General features: G+C 60.3%; 1 protein-coding gene across 2 annotated transcripts; it reads right to left on the reverse strand.

Moving 5' to 3' along the window:
- Positions 1 to 902: 902 nt before the first annotated feature.
- Positions 903 to 13,822, reverse strand: DPEP1 (dipeptidase 1). Of its 2 annotated transcripts, XM_047710130.1 has the most exons (11): positions 13,585 to 13,822; positions 7,192 to 7,394; positions 3,437 to 3,569; positions 3,077 to 3,209; positions 2,798 to 2,948; positions 2,549 to 2,618; positions 2,059 to 2,235; positions 1,880 to 1,964; positions 1,713 to 1,788; positions 1,362 to 1,497; positions 903 to 1,288 (listed from the first exon to the last, which is right to left on the reverse strand). In XM_047710130.1, exons 1-11 carry the CDS (start codon positions 13,585 to 13,587, stop codon positions 1,121 to 1,123), a joined length of 1,335 nt encoding a protein of 444 aa, XP_047566086.1. In that variant the 5' UTR covers positions 13,588 to 13,822; the 3' UTR covers positions 903 to 1,120. The 2 variants fall into 2 exon arrangements, with proteins under 2 accessions (XP_047566086.1, XP_047566087.1); XM_047710131.1 differs by lacking the exon at positions 13,585 to 13,822 and having other exon boundaries at positions 7,192 to 7,514.
- Positions 13,823 to 18,349: the final 4,527 nt, after the last annotated feature.

An 18,349-nucleotide genomic window follows, 5' to 3' on the forward strand; every position in this document is an offset into this window, starting at 1 on the left:
GAACAAGCTTGAGTGAACATGGGAATAAACTGTGGCAGGACACATTGATAGCGGACAGCAGTGAGCTCCCTGGGACCAGGTCAGGCTCTGGGTGGCACCTGCAGCTGTGCCCTCTCTGGGGTGGTTACGGGGTGGTGCACGTGGCAGGATTTGGTGTGCCACTCCTGTACCTCACCAGAGGGGCCCTTGCCACGGCCTCTGCCAAAAAAGCCGCTGTGGCGGAGTGGGGAGCTGTGGGCGGGACCTGGCCAACTCAGGACAGAAACGATCGAACATTAAATCCCTCCAAAGTGATCCGCACATCCCCACCAGTGTCCCTCTGGGCACAGCAGACCTGCCTGGGAGAGAGAGGCTGGGACCCTCATGGGCCGAGGGCGGTCAGGCTCAGGCGGCGGCCGCATGGCTGTCCACTCATTTGTGGACACCTTAGGGCGCAGAGCACCTGGGCAGGGGGCTCCTCCCGCGGTAGTAAAGCCTGTACCTGTCCAGGCGCAGTGTTCGTAGAGGCTCCAGCCTAGAACGGGGGAGCAGGGCCGAGGGGTGAGCTGTGGGCACACGCGTGGCATGAGGATGGGGGTGCACACGTGTGGGGGGGTGCATGCAAGTGGGGGCACACATGAGGGTGGGATGCACGTGTGTGAGGGTGGGGCACATGGGCATGTGAGGATGGCATGCACATGTGTGCACCAGAGGAGGGGCGTGCATACGTGTGTGCATCATGGTGTTTTCAGAGATGGAGGCAGTGCCCAGGCTGTGCCCTTTTGAAGACCCCGAGCCCTTTCTGACCAGGACCCAGGTGCTGCTGTGTCTGGAGGTCCAACCTGGGACCATTTTTATAGAATTTGCCCTTGGATGCCCAGGAGACCCCCTCCAGGGCCGGGGTGCTGAGGACACACACTATCTTGACTCAGAAGGGTCATTGCCTTTATTGATGGTGGTGCTACGTGTGGCGTGTCTGGGTCAGGCCTGCCCACAGCTCACCGCCCTCGGGGGGGCCCAGGTACATGCTCTGGAGAGGCCAGACTTTATGCGTGGGGAGCAGCACCCTGGCATCTCCCTGCTCCGGTGGCCACAGTCTCCCCAGAGCTGTAGGACCTCCTGAGGTCCAGACCCCAGGGCATCACAGAAGACACAGACCAAGGAGGACGGTGCTGAGGGAGGCCAGCAGGGCCCCCGGCGGAGGATGGAAGCTGGGAGCCTCTGAGTAGCCGTACGTCGTCCTGCAGGAGCCCTGCAGCTCGCCCAGGGGGATGGGCACCTCCTCAGGGGTTTGCGCGTGGTCGCTCACCTGGGGACAGACATGGGGGGCTGCCGGCCTGCCTGCCTGCAGGGAAGGCTCTCAGGGCAGCAACCGTCCTCACCTGTTCCACGGCCTCAAAGACCCTGAGCAGGTTGTTGGCCAGCGCGCCCCTGACCTCTGCCTCTGTCCACTGCCTCCTGAGCAGCTCGGCCACCAGGTCTGGGTACTTGGACACATCCTCAAGCCCCGAGGGGAGCCTGAGGTGAGGACGGAGAGAACCAGGCTCTGCATTCCAGGGTCAGGGCCTCGGCCCATCCACCTCCCCACAAATCAGAGCTTGCCACGCCTTGAGAGGGAGACATGCCGGGCTTCTCCGCAGTCACACACTTCCTAGCTTCAGCCCCTCATGACATGTTTGGCGGGGGGCTGACCCTCCTGGCTCCTCTACAGGACCGCGGCCTTGCCGCCTTACCTTGAAACACCGTCATAGTCCCCACCAAAGCCCACAGCTCCGGCTCCTGCCACCTTCTTGATGTGGTCCAGATGGTCTGCCAAAGAAGGCAGTGGGTGTGGGTCCCAGCAGCTGTCCTCCACCGCCCACCCCCCCACCCACTGCTGTGGCTGCTCACCTCCACCTACCTGCTACCTGGGACAGGGTGGCCTCCTTTTGGCAGGAGACATAGTCGTTGTAGAAATTCACCATCACCAGGCTGCCTGTCTGGTTCTGCTCAGGAGAAGGGGAGAGCTGTGGGCGCAGGAGGGGCACCGCAGCCCAGGGAGCAGGCCAGACCCCCGTGCCCTGGCCCGCAGCCCCTCACCACCAGCTGGAGCACGTCATCGGGCACATTACGCCGGTGTCTGCACAGGCTGTAGGCTGAGGAGTGGCTGAAGATGATGGGAGCCTTGGACAGACGCAGGGCAGCCTTCATGGTGGCCACGGACACGTGGGCCAGGTCAATGATGACGCCCAGTCGGTTCATTTCCCTCACAACGCTCTGCATGGACACGGCCGCGGGGGCCAGCAAGGCTGCGCTGAGCACACTGGTGTTTGCACGGCCCTCTGGGGCTCACTGCAGCTCCCCCGACAAGTCTGGGCATTGGGGGCGGGATTGGGCAAGGTTCCTGTGCTGAGCCAGGTGCTTGTGAACTCTTCAGGGGCGGGCGGTGACCTGCAGGTTTACGTGCCCACCCTGGGACAACCCCTGCCAGCTCCAGCTGATCGTAAGCCAAGGGCCCAAGACGCGAGACCCTGTCTGCTGGGTCACTTCTCCAAGGGGGACTGTGGTCCCTGCTGAATGCCCCCCTCACCTGGCCAAAGTCTGACAGGCCTTGGCTCTGGGCCTGGTCCTCTCCGGTGTCCACCAGCCAGTTGTCAGCCCTGGGAAAGGGGACAGCAGGTGTCCCAGGGGCAGAGTGGTCATCCTGGTCTGCCCATGTCCCAGACACCCCCCGATCCCCACCCCAGGACAGGTAGGTGCAGGAGGAGGGGAGGGCTCATGTTGGACCCGGGGCCCAGGACCCTCCCGTACGGCTCGGGCCGTCCCTGGGGGCCCTTACCAGGGCGTGTTGCAGCTGTGGGTGAGGGTCAGGTAGCGCATGCCCAGGTGGTAGAGAGCCCGCAGGACGCCCAGGCTGCTGTCAATGGAGTGGCCACCCTCCACGCCGATGAGACTGGCTACCCTCCCCTCCTGGAAGGCCTGCTGGATGCCTGCGAGGATAGCCAGCTGGGGGCAGCCCAGGGTGTCCCGGGGCTTCCACAGAGGGCACCCCTGAGCGGCGCCGGGCTGGGGTGGGGAGCAGCAGGGGCTCCAGGGGGCGGGCTGCACCGGCACGCACCTGTGCTGTTGGTGACACACACAAAGGTCTCGGGGTACATCTGGCACATGCGGTGGATGACATCAATCTGCTCCAGGATCCTCCTCACGGCGTCCTTGTTCTGGGTGTCGCAGGGGGTGTATGCAGACCAGAACTGGGGGCCCGGGGGGGGGGCGGGGCACTGAGGCTCTGGGCCCCACGCCCACATGCACGCCGTCCCATTTCCCTCATGTCTCAGAAGCCCACCCCTGGCCTGTGTGGCTCGGAGACCCCCTGAAGGCTCGGGGCCCTAAGGTTCCCAGGTGTACCCCCCACAAGTGAGGGCTAGCCCCTTAGCCAGGACCCGGGCAGAGGCCAGTGCAGGGCTGAGCTGAGCCATACCTGGGCCCCCACAAAACCAGCCCTGAGCTTGGGGATGTTGGTGTGGGTCTGGGCGAGGCTCGTCAGGTTGGCCGCCTTCTCCCGGAGCTGGTTGTTGAACAGCGTTAGCAGCTGCCATGGAAGGTCGTTGTGCCTGGGGGAGGCCGGGAGAGAGGGAGAGAGGCAGGCAGGATGGCCACACGGACTGAACCAGCCACAGGGGTGGTACAGGGCTCCTTAGCTAAACCCAAAGGGTAGCTGCTCCCGGGAGCTCCACCAGGGGACTGGGAGCTGAGAGCGCCTCTGGGGGGTCTTCCCTCTGGGAATCTTAGATTATTTATAAAGATTATTTTTTAAAGATTTTTATTTATTTGACAGAGATCACAAGCAGGCAGAGAGGCAGGCAGAGAGAGAGGAGGGGAAGCAGGCTCCCCACTGAGCAGAGAGCCCGAAGTCAGAGGAGAGGCAGAGGCTTTAACCCACTGAGCCACCCCGGCGCCCCAAATAAATAAAATCTTTAAAAAAAAAAAAAAAAAGATGAAATCCTCTCCTTGTTGGGAGGGGTGGGGATGTGGGTATGGCCTGCCTCTGGGGACCTGGCATCCCCACCCCATACTCCTGGGGCAGCAGGAGCAGGGCATTGGGGCATGGGACCAAGCACGTCCTGATATGCTCCCAAAGGACTGAGGCCCCTCTGAGTTTTCCCAGGAGCCAGTAGGGGTGAGAGGGGAGGGGGAGGGGAGCAGGAGTGGGCTGGAATATCAGCAGCTGGTTGGGGCTGCAAAGGCAGAACCCACGGCGGGGGAGGGGGCAGATTGCTTCCTGGACCCAGGAACAAGTTGCAGCCTGAAGGGCGAGAGACCTCTGGGCCGCCAGGTCCCCCTAAGCTCCACGTGTGGAAGAGGGTGGGCCAGGGAACTGATGGGAAGTGCAGAGTCTCAGGCCCAGCTCAGCCCTGTGCGTTGGAATCGGCCAAGCCTGGACTGCGGGACACCTGTGGGGGAGCCTGAGGTAGATGAGTAACTGCTAGGACCCGGGCCTCGCAGGCCAGCTGCCCCTGCTCTCCTGGGGGGCTCCTGCCACTAATGCGTTCTGATGTGACAGAGTGTGGGCTGGTGGTCAGGACGCTTCTGATCACCGAGAGGTGGATGGGAAGGTGAATGCCAGAGCCCGGGTGCCACTGGGTGCTGCCTGGGGCAGGGCTGGGCAGGGCCCCTGGACAGGACTTTACACCTGTCCTGAGGATGCCCCACCCTCCAGCCACCGGCCAGGAACCCTCCAGGAGGGAGGGGCACTTTCACTGGAGCCCAGGGTGGGGAACAGAGGCCACCTTCGCCCTGCGGTCAGCACTACTGCTCTGGAGCCTGCCGGACCCACCCTCCTCATCTGCGTGGCAGGGGCGGTGTCCCCAGTGGTGATCTGAGGATTGAAGGGGGGAAGTGACAGTTCCGAGCACTTAAAGGACAGCTAGGTATTGTAGGAGACTGCTGGTGGCTTGTTATCCAATCTCCACCTTTTCTTGGTAAGAGCACCTATTTTTTTAAAAGAGTACTTACTTGTCAGAGAAAGAGAGCACAAGCAGGGGGAGCAGGAGGAGCAGGAGGGTCCCTGCTGAGCTAGGAGTCCAACCGACCGCAGGACTCGATCCCAGAACCCTGGGATCATGATCTGAGCCGAAGGCAGACGCTTCATCGACTGACCCACCCAGGCGTCCCCCAAACCCCCTATTTTTAGCAGGGAACGTGGCCATTTGAAATAAAGATACCTTCCTGCCACTTAATAACCGGGTGGCCATGTGACTAAGTTCCGCCCTTTGGCAGCTTCCGAAAGCTCTGGTTGACAGACAGCTGTTGCTCACTCTTTGCCCTTTCTGTGTCCTTCCTCATTCCTGCTGCCCAGCATGTAGATGTAAAGGCTGGAGCCGGTGCAGCCGCTTTGCACCACGAGGCGACTACGGGAATGATGGCCACCATGTTCCATTACGGAACACCATGCCAAGACTGCCTCTAGATTTCTCTTGCTGAAACCACTTCCTTGGGTCTCTCACCTGCACAAGTAATGCAGGTAGCTAACCCTAACCTATCTGCTAGTATTGGTTTTGGTCCTATAATTCTAGTCTTAACTTGCTAGCTCTTTGGACAATCCCAGATCCTCAAATCCCAGTTCCTTGCATATTCCTGGCTGTCTAGGCTCTTTGATCCATATTATGCCCCCCATACAGGCCTCTGGACCCCCAGCCCCTGTGCTCAGACCTCCCTCTCTGTGCCCAGCTACCCTCCTCCAGGCCCTCAGAATGAAGGAGCAGAGCACCTTCCCAGTCTCATACTGTTGGCCTCCTACCAGACAGCAGGGGCTCCATCCAGGGTGGGAGCCCAGGGCAGCAGCCCCTGCACACACTTCGTGCTTCATCCCTCCACGGAGCACACGTGAGGGGACACTGGGGCCAGGAAGGAGCCACAGGGGAGAAAGCAAGGGCAGAGGGGTGCACACTAGTCTCTGGCGGCCCCTCCCTTCTCTAGGGCTGCCACAGCTCCCTGGGGCTCCCTTAGAAGGACACAGCCCATTTTCTCTTCTTTACTTGCAGAGTTTTGTGACCGACAAAGCCCAGAGCATCTGCCAAAATCTAACAATGACTGTAACATTCACTGATCGCTTATTGGGTCCCAGAGACACATGGGAGCAGTCCTGACATGCGCCCCCCCAAGGGTGTGCCAGTGTGCCGCCGGTCGCTCTACGGACGGGGACGTGCAGGGAAGGGAGGCGGGCTCTCCATGGGTCTGCGGGGAACGGCAACAGGAAGGGCAGCCAGGGTGGGACGGCTGGGGGGTGCGTGCCCAGCTGGCACTGCACACAGGTCAGCAAAGCCCGGGAGGAGACGGGGTTGGCAGCATGGATATGAGGACAAGCAGGGACGGGGGAGCCTGCCTGGAGCATCCAGGGGCATGGGGATGGCCAAGGGTGGCAGGGAGGGGTCTCAGAGGCCGATGGAGGACTCTGGCCATACTCTGAGCTCAGTGGGAGCCATGGCGGGCGGGGACTTTGAGCCAGAAGGAGAGGACTGGAACTCATGTCTCCCAGATTCCCTCTGGCCTCAGCACTGAGAGCAGACCTCAGCTGGCGGAAGCCATGACAGTCAGAGGCTCACTGGTGACCCAGTGGAGGTGGACATGGGGGCTGGAAAGGGGTCTGCAGGAACGGGTGGGTCAGTGAGCACACAGATGAGGTCAAGCTGTGCACACAGCACAGAGGGACCCGAGGACCTGGGGCGTGATGAGGTCTCCTCCAGGGGGATGCAGGAGAGGGAGGGGAACGAGAAAAGTCTCAGAGGACGGCCAAGAGGCCCAGGAAAGGCCTCCCAGGGGTGCATGGTAGATGCCACTCTTCCCGGCAGCTTCAGGTGAAGAAGCGAAGGCCCCGAGAGGAAATATGGCTCCTTGGGCTATGTGGCTAGTTGGAGGCACAGCCGGGGCCAGGCCCCAACACCTCCAATCCTCCACACCCAACACCCACTCCGAGCTGGGATCTGGCCCCTTGGGTGCAGGGGGGCAGGATGTAGGGGACCCCAAGAGCTGCTGAGGGCCTGAGGTCTTGGACCTGCTCCATTCCTGGTGACACTCTGAGGGGCCCTCAGAGACCCCAGAAGAAGCTGAGACCAGCAAAGGGGAAGGGTCATGCTGTGGATGGAGACCCTGAGTCATGGCCGAGAACGGCTGTCCTCGAGTCAGCGGCATGAGAGCCGCTGGCCCCCCAGCCCTGTCACACAAGTGGTGGCTTACCCATCGATGACAGGTGTGGCCCGCATGATCTTCTCAGCCTCACCCCGGAACTGGTCTCCAGAGCAGAGGGCCACGAGGGACCAGAGCCACCAGACCGTCTGCATGCTACCGTCCGCAGGGCCTGCTCGCCACGCTGTGGGGCGTCCGTCCAGACCTTGCTGCTGGGGGCACCACAGAGCCCGGCTGCTCTGCAAGGAGCTGCTCTGCGTGCAGAAGAGGAAGCAGAGGTCTTGGGTCGGGCGATCCCTGCCAGGAGCCGTCCGCGCCAGGCTCCTGCGTTCAATCAGTAACCAGCACTTTCCTGGGAAGGGGGTGGGCTGGGCAGAGGGAAAGTCCTGGCTCCTGGGCGCTGGGTGTCACTGGCAGCCCGGCCCAGGCATTGTCACAGGCCACTGACCCAGGGGAGCACCCAAGGCTGGGTGAAAGGGCAGACTTGGGCGGTCAACAAGTGTTAACTGTGTCCTTACTCTCACTGCAACCTGCGGACTGACATCTGCAAAGAACTGTGACCCCAGTCAGAGTTGCCCTCTGTGATGCAACCCATGTCTGCCCTTACAAGGGCGTGAACGTAGAGGATGGCACATAGTCCCCCCCGGGGGGCTCCCACCACACCGCCCCCCCAGGGCCGGGGGCCTGCAGCCCACAGATGTTCCCGCCACCCACTGCCTGGCTGTAGGCTTCTGGATGACAGGCAAGCTGTGGGGGCTTGGGTCAGAAATCTGGGGTGTCAGCATTTCTCGGCCCTGCTGCCCACTCGGGGCTCCCAGAGCCCAGTCCCTGCTGAGACCAGCATCCAGGGATCTGGGGGGCAGCAGGGCTGGGAGCAAGCCGGGCCAGGAAGGCTGGCGAGAGGCGTGGGTGAGGGAGAGAGACCCCAGTCCACTCCGAGCCCATAGGGCCCTCTCGGGTGGTGGGGGCACACGGACCCTGCACACTCACCAGGGTCCCTGAGGCCTCTGCCCTGGACAGCGTTGGAGCCTCAAGCAGACCTTCCCTGGGGAGCACACCCTGTGCTCGCCCCACCTCTAAGGACAGGCCCTGCTGCTCGCCTGAGAGGGGAGGTCGCGTCCCAGCCCTGGCTGGCCACCATGAGTGGAGTGTCTGTGCCTGGAACTCTGCCCATTTCCTCCTGTTGAGGCGGTGGTGGGAAGGCCCACCGGGGGCCGAGCTGAGGGTAGCAGCCTTTCTCCACTCCACCCGCCCTCTCCTTCCGCCCACCACTCCCACGTCCTGGGAGCAGCCGCAAACCTGGGATGCAGGGATGTCCTCGTGCCACTGGCCCCAGTCCCCATTAATGACTTTCTCTGCCAGGACCCCCGGGTCTCCCCTGAACCTGGCCTGGGGGTTTGAGCCTGACCCAGCCCTGACCAGAGAAGACCTGCCTTGATGGGTGAGGAACAGAGTCCAGGCCCACACTCTGGGCCCTAGGCTCTCGGCCGACCACGGTAGGGGCGGTGGGGATGCCGCAAGGAAGCCCAGGGCCAGGTGGAACCAGGAGTCCCTGTGGAGGAGACACATGCACCTGCTTGCCCTCCGCTGTGACCTGCTGCAGACTCCGGTGTCCCTTACCTCCGACCTCCATGACACATCTCTTTGAGACCTGGATGCCCCTTCATGGGTGGACTCTGGTCTGCCGGGGGCTGCGGGCCGGCCTTCCCCACTGAGAGCTCCCCTTCTCTGAGAACCTCTCCTGGAATCCGTTCTCTGCCTTCAGTAACGTGTGCCTCCCCTATCTTCCTGTCTCTTTATTCTTAACTTTTCTTCTTGTTTCTGAGTTGGATCCCAAGAGCACATGATGGGATCTTAGCCTCATCTGAGCGTGCGCGCTCTAAATGTGTTCCAGCCGGTCTGCTCTTTGCTGTTCTGCCCTGGCCCCTCCGCTGGTTCTTGCTTTTGCCATAATTTTCAGGTTATTTCAATTCCATATCTCTCACACTCAGGAAGTTTCTATTTTCTCTTCTCTTGGTATGTATTTATTTGAATTTATGTCTCACTTATCTTACTTTCTTGGGCTGTTCCCCAGGCACAGTGACACCCTCGTGAGTTCACACGGGTAACGAGCCTGACCCTCCCATGTCCGCCATCCAGCACCACGACCGTGATGCTCGGGTCTGCTCCTTGTTCGTATGTGGTCTTGTGGGTCCTCGAGTTCTCCTTCCCTTCATCCGTCCCCAGATGGCCCAGGTGTCCGTCCTTTTGAAACCCTCCTGACCCTTGATTTTGACCTTGTTTTTCAAATTCAGGATTCACCTGAGTGATGGGCTCCATGGCACTGACTTTACATGCAGCTTTGCTCATTGTGCATGGAATTCCTCTTTGCACTCACAGGGTTTGCTTCTCTCGAGCTGGCTCCCTGCTTCTCCCCGGTATACAGGGAGTCCGGTGGAGCACGAGGAGAGGCAAGCACTGGCTTCAGACGCAAACTCCACAGTGGAGGGGCCCGCCGATACTTCAGTCCTCAAAGTGAATAGTACATCAGTGCAATATTTCTAAAAATCAAAAATTTGTGCAAAAAATACATGAATAAAAGATAAACTTTCAAGTGAAGACAGGGCCAGTATTCTGCCCTCCCCTTCTGTGCCCAACTCCAACACAGCTCTACCGGCACGAGCCTCTGGGAGGCCCACTCTGTGCTCTAACCGTGGCTGCTCAGGACAGAGGGCAGCTTCTCCAGGAGTCGAGCTGTGCACGTGACCACACTCCCTACTACTCAGTGCTACTGAGTAGTAGTAGGGTGCTACTCAGAGGAGAGGACTCCAGACCACTGGGGTCAGCAACACGTGGGAGGCCCTATGTGACCTTGTTTGGATGTCATGACGGTTCAGAGCATCACACCGAGGGTAACCCGGCTCCGAGCTGGAGGGCAAGCTGTCTGGGCAGAGGCTTAGGCCCACACTGAGGGGCCCATTTCCCATCACTCCTTTGTCTGGCTCATAACTTGTCGGGGACAAGGCAGCGAGGCTGAGTGGGCTTGGGGTCAGGCTGCTGTGCCTCCTCAGCCTCAGTTTCTCTGCAGAGCAGAAGTCACTGTGGTCCTGTTGGAAGCGCTAACATGTGAGCCTCCCAGAACCACGCACCGCGGGTCAAGGCGCTCTGAACTCACATGTAAGCCTGTTTGCTCCGTACGGCTTCGTCGTTCACCCTGGAGTTTCCGGTTGCCTTTCTTTTTTCCTCCCTGGGTGCTATTATCATATTCTCAATCTCCCAAGTGCTGGGTTCATATCTCGTGGCCCCTTACTTTGGATCTATGGTTTCCACTTAATGTCTCCACTATGCGCCTAGCTCTCTTTTTGGTTTATGTTCTTATTCTGTTAGAGTTGGTCCTTAAATCATTCTTTAGCAGTGGGTATGTGGGAAGTAAGTGTCTGAGTCCTTGATTGCACGTGTCTTTATGTTCTCCTCATAACTGGTCAGTGCTGGGTGCTTGGGCGGCTCAGTCTGTGAAGCATCTGCCTTCATGTCAGGTCACAACCCCGGGGTCCTGGGATTGAGGCCCACCCTGGGCTCCCTGCTTAGCGGGGAGCCTGCTTCTCCCTTTCGCTCTGCCTCTGCCCCTCTGCTTGACCACTCTCTCTCTCTGATGTGAGCTCTTTTGGATTCTCTTCTTCTTACCCAAATATACAAGAACAGGGGTCTGCTCTTCCATTACCCCCTGGAGGAGGCAGGTGAGGAAGTTGTGAGGACTTCTCATGGCGTTCGCTTCTCCTTCCAGTCTCCTCCCCTTGCTGCGGGGGCCTGTGTGGCATCCATCCTCCACAGCCCCATGCAGGAGCGGTCCAGGGAGAGAGCCGGGGCCGGCCTGGCCCAGGCTATTCATTTTTAAGGATTCACTATGAGGAGAGAGATAAGGACGGGGGAGGCCTCTTTTGCGAAGAGCCCGTGCTTCACAACGAGCCAGGCCCGGCTTCGGACCCCACGCCGTTGCGGGTTGCACTTCCCGGAGACGGCTGCCGCAGAGCCTCCCAGCCCACAGGCTACCCTCACGGTGCAACGCTGAGTGCTCCGTGGAGAGGTGACTGCCTCGAACCTCCTGGTTGACAGAAGGTGGCAGGCGTGACTTCTGTGCTCCTGCCTGGCTCCGTCCTCCGGACACCTGGCCTGGCTGTGTTCTTGCCAACAGCCCCAGTGCGGTCCCGGCTGAAAGACAGAAGCAAGCTTTCTGGCGATCTCAGCACCACTTCCAAGTCTTCCACTGAGGCCCAGACCCGGGGGCCAGAGACCAGCCGGCCCCCCGGGCCCTGACGCAGTCCCGGCCCACAGGAATGGAGGACGTGAACGTGATGGTGTGCACCGCCGCTGAGCGGTGGGACCGTGTGTTATGCAGCAGGAGAGGACTGATGCACCGGCCACTTCACTGTCACTAGTGACGTCAGTCTTCTTGTCTGCGAAATGGACGTGACTAATCCGAACCTCATGGAGAGCGGCTCTGCCTCCCACTCCCGGCTGCCACCTTCTCTGTGCCCCACGGTTGCTTCCTCCAGTCAAGAGAGGCCTCCTGTGCCCACCTCACATCTCGGTTTCAGACAACATGGGTCTGCTGTGGGTGGCCCTCCACCAGGGATTGAAGCCAGGCCAGTGCTCTTCCCATCTGGTCCCTGGGAGGAATTGTGAGGTCCCCCTGATGAGGCTCTCTCAGACCCTCCCCTCCTCCTGGCCCTACGGCCATGTCCCATGCAAGCAGCCTCCACCCAATCCTTGCCTCCAGCCCGGCTTTCCGGGGAGCGCTCAGCAGTGTGCTTGCGATTGTACCACTTTTTATTTAAATAACGGGAAAAGTGTTATTATTGAGAAGTCAGCAGCACTTGCCATAAGCAGAAGGAACACAGTGAAAATAAACACATGGAAACAGAACAGTACCACCAAGTCTCAGCCAGAGCCATGGGGAGACAACACACACAGGGACAGCTCTCCTGCAGTGGCAGGGGCGCGCCCCACCGGCCGGCAGGACCTCTGTGCAAACCTGCCGCACACGCAGCCAGGGGGCCACCAGAGGCCTCAGTCCTTGGCCCCTCACAGAAGCCCAGGACCAGGAATTATCAGTTGAATTCCACCAACACTGCCTCCTCACGGGGGACCCAAGAAAGCCTCTCCCACCAGCTGGTCAGAGGACCAGCCCAGGCAGGTAGCTCACAGCAGCATGGAGGCCCCAAGATGTGTGACCCACCCTCCTTCACAGGCTCATGTGCTCTGCAGCGTGAACACACACATGCAGAAACCCCACACACAGATGTGTGCCCTGGGCAGAGTGACACATGATGGAGACATGCCACACACGCATGCAAACACGCCCACACCCCCGTAGACATCACCCACGTCCACATCCAGATGTCCCGGCACCTGCACACGTTCACACCTGACGACACACCCGCCTGGGGCCCACCATGCACGCGCACATGTGCCCATGGACATCACAGACAGGAATGCTCAGACGTCCCACACCCTTGCAGGGAGGATGGAGCAGGGGCGAGGTGATGTGTCCCTGGGGGGATCCAGGGCGCAGGACTGGCTCCAGCCTTTCTCCCAGGCTACCTTGGCCCTGGAGTGTCCTTAAGCCCCTCAACCTTCCAGGCCTAGCCAGGAGGCCACCACACTGACCTCTGCTCCCCAGTATCCGCAGAGACGACACCTCTGTTCCCCCAATAGTTGTCTTCAGGCTGGTGACTTCTCCACAGCCCTCCTGGTCCCACCTTGTCCTCTACTCCCCTGGGGAGAGTAGAACCCTGAGAGCAGGGAACCCTGCTGGCTCCCTCCACTGCTCTGAGCCTCCTGACCCACTGTCCACACAGCAGGGGGTCCCCTACCCGCCCCCCCCTTCCCACCCCAGGACTTCCCCAAGAGGCTCCTAGGAGGTCAGCTGAGAAGGGAGGGATCCGGCTGTGTCTCACCACCTCCCCAAACCCAGAAGTGAACTTTTTTTTTTTTTTTTGAGAGAGAGAGACAGAGCAGGGAGAGAGGGGCGGAGGGGGAGGGAGACAGAACCCTCAAGCCGACCCCCCGCTGAACACAGACCCAGATGCAGGGCTCAGTCCTGGGACCCTGCGATCGCGACCTGAGCCGAAATCAAGAGTCGACTTCACCGACTGCACCCCTCAGGCGCCGGCAGAAGTGACCTTCTTACCTCTCTGCCTGCCATCTATCTGTCACCCAAGAATCCCAGAACCCAGCCTGCTGGGCCCTTTCTTTCCCCCACTCACAACACGCTCCTCTGTTGGCTATGCCTGAACCTGTCTGCCTCCCCCCAGGTCAAGCTCAGAGCCTCCCTGGGCATACAGCTGGTGCCCACTAATGAATGCAGCCTCATCAGGTGGCTCTCCAGGGGGTGGGAGGAGACAGGCCTCCTAGGGCCTGAGCGCCCTGGCCCCAGGCCCAGTTCCCAGGCTCCCCAAGACTCACCATGGGCAGGATGTCATGTGCTGTCTGCCTCTTGGCCACTGCTCCCAGCTCGTTCGAGGACTGGAGTGGGGGGGTTGGTTTCTGTTTCTCTCAAGTTCGTCCCACCCCAGAGTTCTCCAGTCAGCTTCCCTCTCGTATATAAAGCCACCTCTTTAAAAACAAGTTCTCCCAGGGGCCTCTGCAGTGCACCACAGCCACGGAGAGCAGGACCCAGGGGCTTAATGTCTTACACATGTCAGCTGGTTGTGGTTTCCGCAGACACGCATACACACCAGCCCTCAGTCAGCCTTGTGCATTTGGCCGTCCCCTGGGGCCTGGGGTTCCCCTGTCCTGCAGGCTGGGCCTCAGGCCCCCAGGGTAGGCTGGCAGCCACAAGAAAGCATCCCAGACAGGAATGTGGGGGTGCTCTCAGGTAGTCTACTAACATCAGAACAGAGGAATTGAGAACCAGGGTTGAGGGGCCTGGGGGCTGGGGGCTCACGGAGGGCTCACCAGCCCCCAGGCAGCCTGTCCCCCAAGGACCAGGGATGCCCACCGAGACACTCTCTCCCAGTCTTCTAGGCCCTGCCCACTGCCCTCACACCCTGGGGTCGAGAAGGACCTTCTGTGCCCAGGCTTGGACAATGTCCTGTCTTGGTTACAGGAATGGGGTTGGCGCTAGTCCGGCCCAGAGGCTCGGGCCCTGGTTTCTATGCATGTCATGGGAGGCGGGTGATTTCCCCCACATTCCAGCTATTAGAGGACTGAAAGTAATCACGGATCGGAATGTCCTCTGGCAGAGCCGTGGGGACTTTCGAAATCAGGAAGATCTGTGGGGAACCGGGCTAGCTGTGGGATGGCTTCACCACGGGGCTGGGGCACATACCATGGGGAGCACTCTCTCTAGGCACGCAGCAAGCTGTCCTGTCCCCACGGGGCGAGGGACAGCCCGCTGGGGCAGAAGCCTCAGTGGGGACACAGTGGGGCATAGCCTCCTCCCTGGCTGCGGGACTCTCCTGGGCCTCAGTCACCAGTCCCAGAGTAGGAGCAGCCCCCGGTCAGGAGCTGTGGCTCACACCAGACCTGGAGGGACATGGCTGAGAGGGGCCTCTCTCCCTCTCAGAGCTCAGGCAGTGACGGGGACGCTCCAACAGAGCGAGAGATCCAGGGTGAGGGCAGGGCTGCCCAGCGGCAGAGGCGGAAGAAGGGCTGTGTCGGGGCCCGGCCCCAGGAGAGGTGGAGGAAGACCAGGGCCTCGGGGGGCAGGTGGACACAGACCCCGGCCTGGAGGATCGTTCCTCAGTCCCACATTCAGGGAGGCACTGCTCAGGGACACTAAGATGATTGATCAGAACGTCCCCTCTGCACCTGCCCTGGGGCACTGTCATCACCCAGGAGGCCCCCCCAGCAAGACCCTCGTCCAGGGCAGGGCAGGAGGCCTGGATCTGTTGTCACTGACTTTCAGGAGAAGAGCAGATAGAGGGGAGGGAGACAAATGTCTACTTTAAATGTTACTACTTTTTGTAGTGTTTGAGATTATTAACATGTGCATTAAAATGGAAAATTGAATTAATTAAAACAGAAAAAAGGAGCCACCGAGGGGTCAAGCAAGCCTACTCTCTGAACTGTGACCTAGGGGGCCTGGGGTCCCCTCTGATTCTGCCCCAACCTAGCCCTGAGTCTCCCGTTCGTGGGGTGTAGGTGAGACCCCCCCACACACACTGTTGGCTTCAGATGCCCCCTGACTACCCACCTGTGGGCCAGACCCCCAGCAGGGTCAGGAGTCCAGGGGGAAAGGAGAGAGGACAAGTGTCGGGGACAGAACAGCCAGCCCCTGAGCTAGACAGGAGCAGGGCGGCGAGGGGCCTCCTGCCGGGGCTGGGCTGGTCCCTGGACGCAGACTGGGGGCCACAGTGCCCAGCACGGCAACACCGTGGACAGGGGAAGAGTCACGTGCACGTGCCGAGGAACCCCGAGTGCTGTCTGTGAGGACCTGAGGCTGGCAGACACTCAGGGTCCAGGCCAGGGGCTCAGGGTCAGTCCCCCTCAGCAGGAGCCCTAGTAGCCCTGACAGTGGGTGGCCCTGCGGTCCCTCCTGCCCCCCCCTTCTGCTGCCACCCGCTGCAGGCCGGCTGGGCTCCTGCAGGTGTAGCCTAGGAGGAGCCTTCCCTTGGGGGCAGCGTCTGCAGACACTGGGGGCCCAGGCGGGCTGCTCAGGTGCTGTTACCCCCTTTCCCAGCTCTGGAAACAGGCACGGACTGCCCAGACCGCAGGGTTCCAAGCTGCACATCGCCGCCTTTACCACTTCTGTGCTTTCCACCCTGATCAGGCCAGGGGCGGGGAGGGGCATCTGGACCTCCCCCGCCTGTCCTGTCCCCCGGGGCCTGTCTGAGGCCACCCTCCGTGGCTTCAAGGAACAACCCTGCAGCTTCTGTTTCCCAGTGGGCCCCACGGTGCAATGCACCCCCTTCAGACCCACCAGCTCTCATGGGTGAGACAGCCCTTCTCTACACGCAGACAGGGACAGGCCGGGGAGATGTGTGCACGTCTGGGGACACTAGATATCCCCTCCTGCCCGTGACATCAAACCACCACTTACCTCCCTGGGGCTGGACACAGGTCAGGGACAATTCTGAATCTCGGTGAAGGCCCCATGCGTCACATTGGCCTCTCCCCACTGGGAACACTCTACCCAACATCACTGAGGCCACTTCTCAGCAGCCCCGGCACCAGGCAGGGTCCCCTCCCTCTGGCGGGTCCTGGCCTATCCCAGCCCATGCCCACCTGTCCCCTCACCTCCACTGAGCTCCAGACCCTGGATCCTACTATGCACACACAGGGAGTTAAACTCTGTCCCCTCCCAGAGTCTGGGACAGTGACAACTGAGTGAGAAAAGGGAAATACAGACTCCTTGTAAAATAAGTGATTTTTTTTTTAATCTTAAAGATTTTATTTATTTATTTGACAGAGATCACAAGTAGGCAGAGAGGCAGGCAGAGAGAGAAGAAGGGAAGCAGGCACCCTCTGAGCAGAGAGCCTGATGCGGGGCTCGATCCCAGGACCCCCGGATCATGACCTGAGCCGATGGCAGAGGCTTAACCCACTGAACCACCCAGGCACCCCTTTTTTTTTAAGATTTTATTTATGGGGTGCCTGGGTGGCTCAGTGGGTTAAAGCCTCTGCCTTCGGCTCAGGTGATGATCCCAGGGTCCTGGGATCTAGCCCCTCAGCAGGGAGCCTGCTTCCTCCTCTCTGTTTGCCTGCCTCTCTGCCTACTTGTGATCTCTGTCAAATAAATAAATAAATAAAATCTTTAAAAAAAAAAAAAAAGATTTTATTTATTTATTTATTTGACAGACAGAGATCACAAGTAGGCAGAGAGGCAGCAGAGAGAGAGGAATAGAAGCAGGCTCCCTGTGGAGCAAAGGGCCCGATGCGGGGCTCGATCCCAGGACCCTGGGATCATGACCCGAGCTGAAAGCAGAGGCTTAACCCTCTGAGCCACCCAGGCACCCCAATAAGTGATCTTTAAAACGTGATTTCACTGGATGTAGAATTACCTCTGAGACACTCGTTGCCCAGGAGAATGCAAAGGAAGGCCAAAGGCCCGTGGGTGTTCAGGGTCATTGCTGACTGTGCTCAGGCTTTAGGAGGTGGCCCCAGCGACCAGCCAGTCAGGATCCTGGGTTGGAGAGGGGTGCTCAGAGCCGGGGGGAGGGCTCAGAGCCGGGGCAGGGGGCTGGTGGCAGAGCTGAGCCATCCAAGCCGGTGACCTCAGGGGTTCCCGCTCTGGGGCATCTTCTTACTTCCAAAGGCAAAATAAAGTCAAGGAAATGTCTGTGCATTCGATACAAAGAATACGCCCTCAGGTTATTCTGACTCTAGTTTGTGAATTGTGGTTACAAGATCTGGTTTTGCCCCATGAGGGCAAAACACCCCTCGTTTGTCATCCTGCCAGAAACAGGACCTTCCCTGTGAGCCACTTAGATGCTCCTTCACTCATTCATTCAACCAACACTTTCCACCTGCTGGAGAGACAGCAGGGGGCAGGGCAGGGACCCCTGCTCTCTGGCAGACGGAAATCCAGGACAGAAAGGCTCCCTGGAGGAAGGGGCCAGTCCTCATCCTAAGGTCCAGACCTCATCCTAAGGACACAGAGGGGCTCCTGACTCAAAGATGGGGTGTTGGGAAGAGCACTACAGCAGACAAGCCTGTTTGCTGTCTCCAGAGGATGGGGCTCTCCCTCCTTCTAGAAGCCCGTCTGTTTTCCTCAGCTCCCAGCTGTGCCCTGCTGAACCCGGGGTCCAGGGGTACGAGAGCTGACTGGCCGCCTCCCCACTGGGAAGTGCCCCCGGGGGCGGCAGTACCCCACTGACCCCCAGCCTACTCACCCCGGCCCAGGCGACGGGCAGAGGGGCACACGAGTCCCAGCCGGCACTCCTGGCCCAGGCCCCACCCACAGCCGCCTGCCGCCCTCCCAGGCAGCCTCCCCAGGAAGGGGGAAACGCCCCTGCGCCCTGCCTCTCTGAATATGGGAAAGGAGGAGTGGGGGCCAAAGGCAGGATGGGTCTCACACAGGCCATTAACTGCTCCCCCCCAGGGAGGAGCCGGTGTCCCCACCAGAACCATCCCAGTGTTGTGGCAAGGAGACACCTGGGTAGACGTGGAGACCAACCCCGCCCTCCTCCAGTCAAAGCCAAGTCTGCAGACTGAGGGACAGAGGCCAGGATATGGGGTGTGTGGAGGGCAGGGGGAGGAAGCAGCCTACCAGCTGGGAGGAGGGGAC

Source organism: Lutra lutra, chromosome 17 (assembly GCF_902655055.1).
Source record: "Lutra lutra chromosome 17, mLutLut1.2, whole genome shotgun sequence".
Lineage (NCBI taxonomy): Eukaryota > Metazoa > Chordata > Mammalia > Carnivora > Mustelidae > Lutra > Lutra lutra.

Bases quoted from the DNA above. Each gene is read 5' to 3' on its own strand.
- DPEP1 (XM_047710130.1), bottom strand. The intron at 1,789-1,879 runs GTAGGTGGAGGT...CTTCTTTGGCAG, and splicing joins CACCCTGTCCCAGGTAGCAG to ACCATCTGGACCACATCAAG. The intron at 1,289-1,361 runs GTGAGGACGGTT...GTCTGTCCCCAG, and splicing joins TCTTTGAGGCCGTGGAACAG to GTGAGCGACCACGCGCAAAC.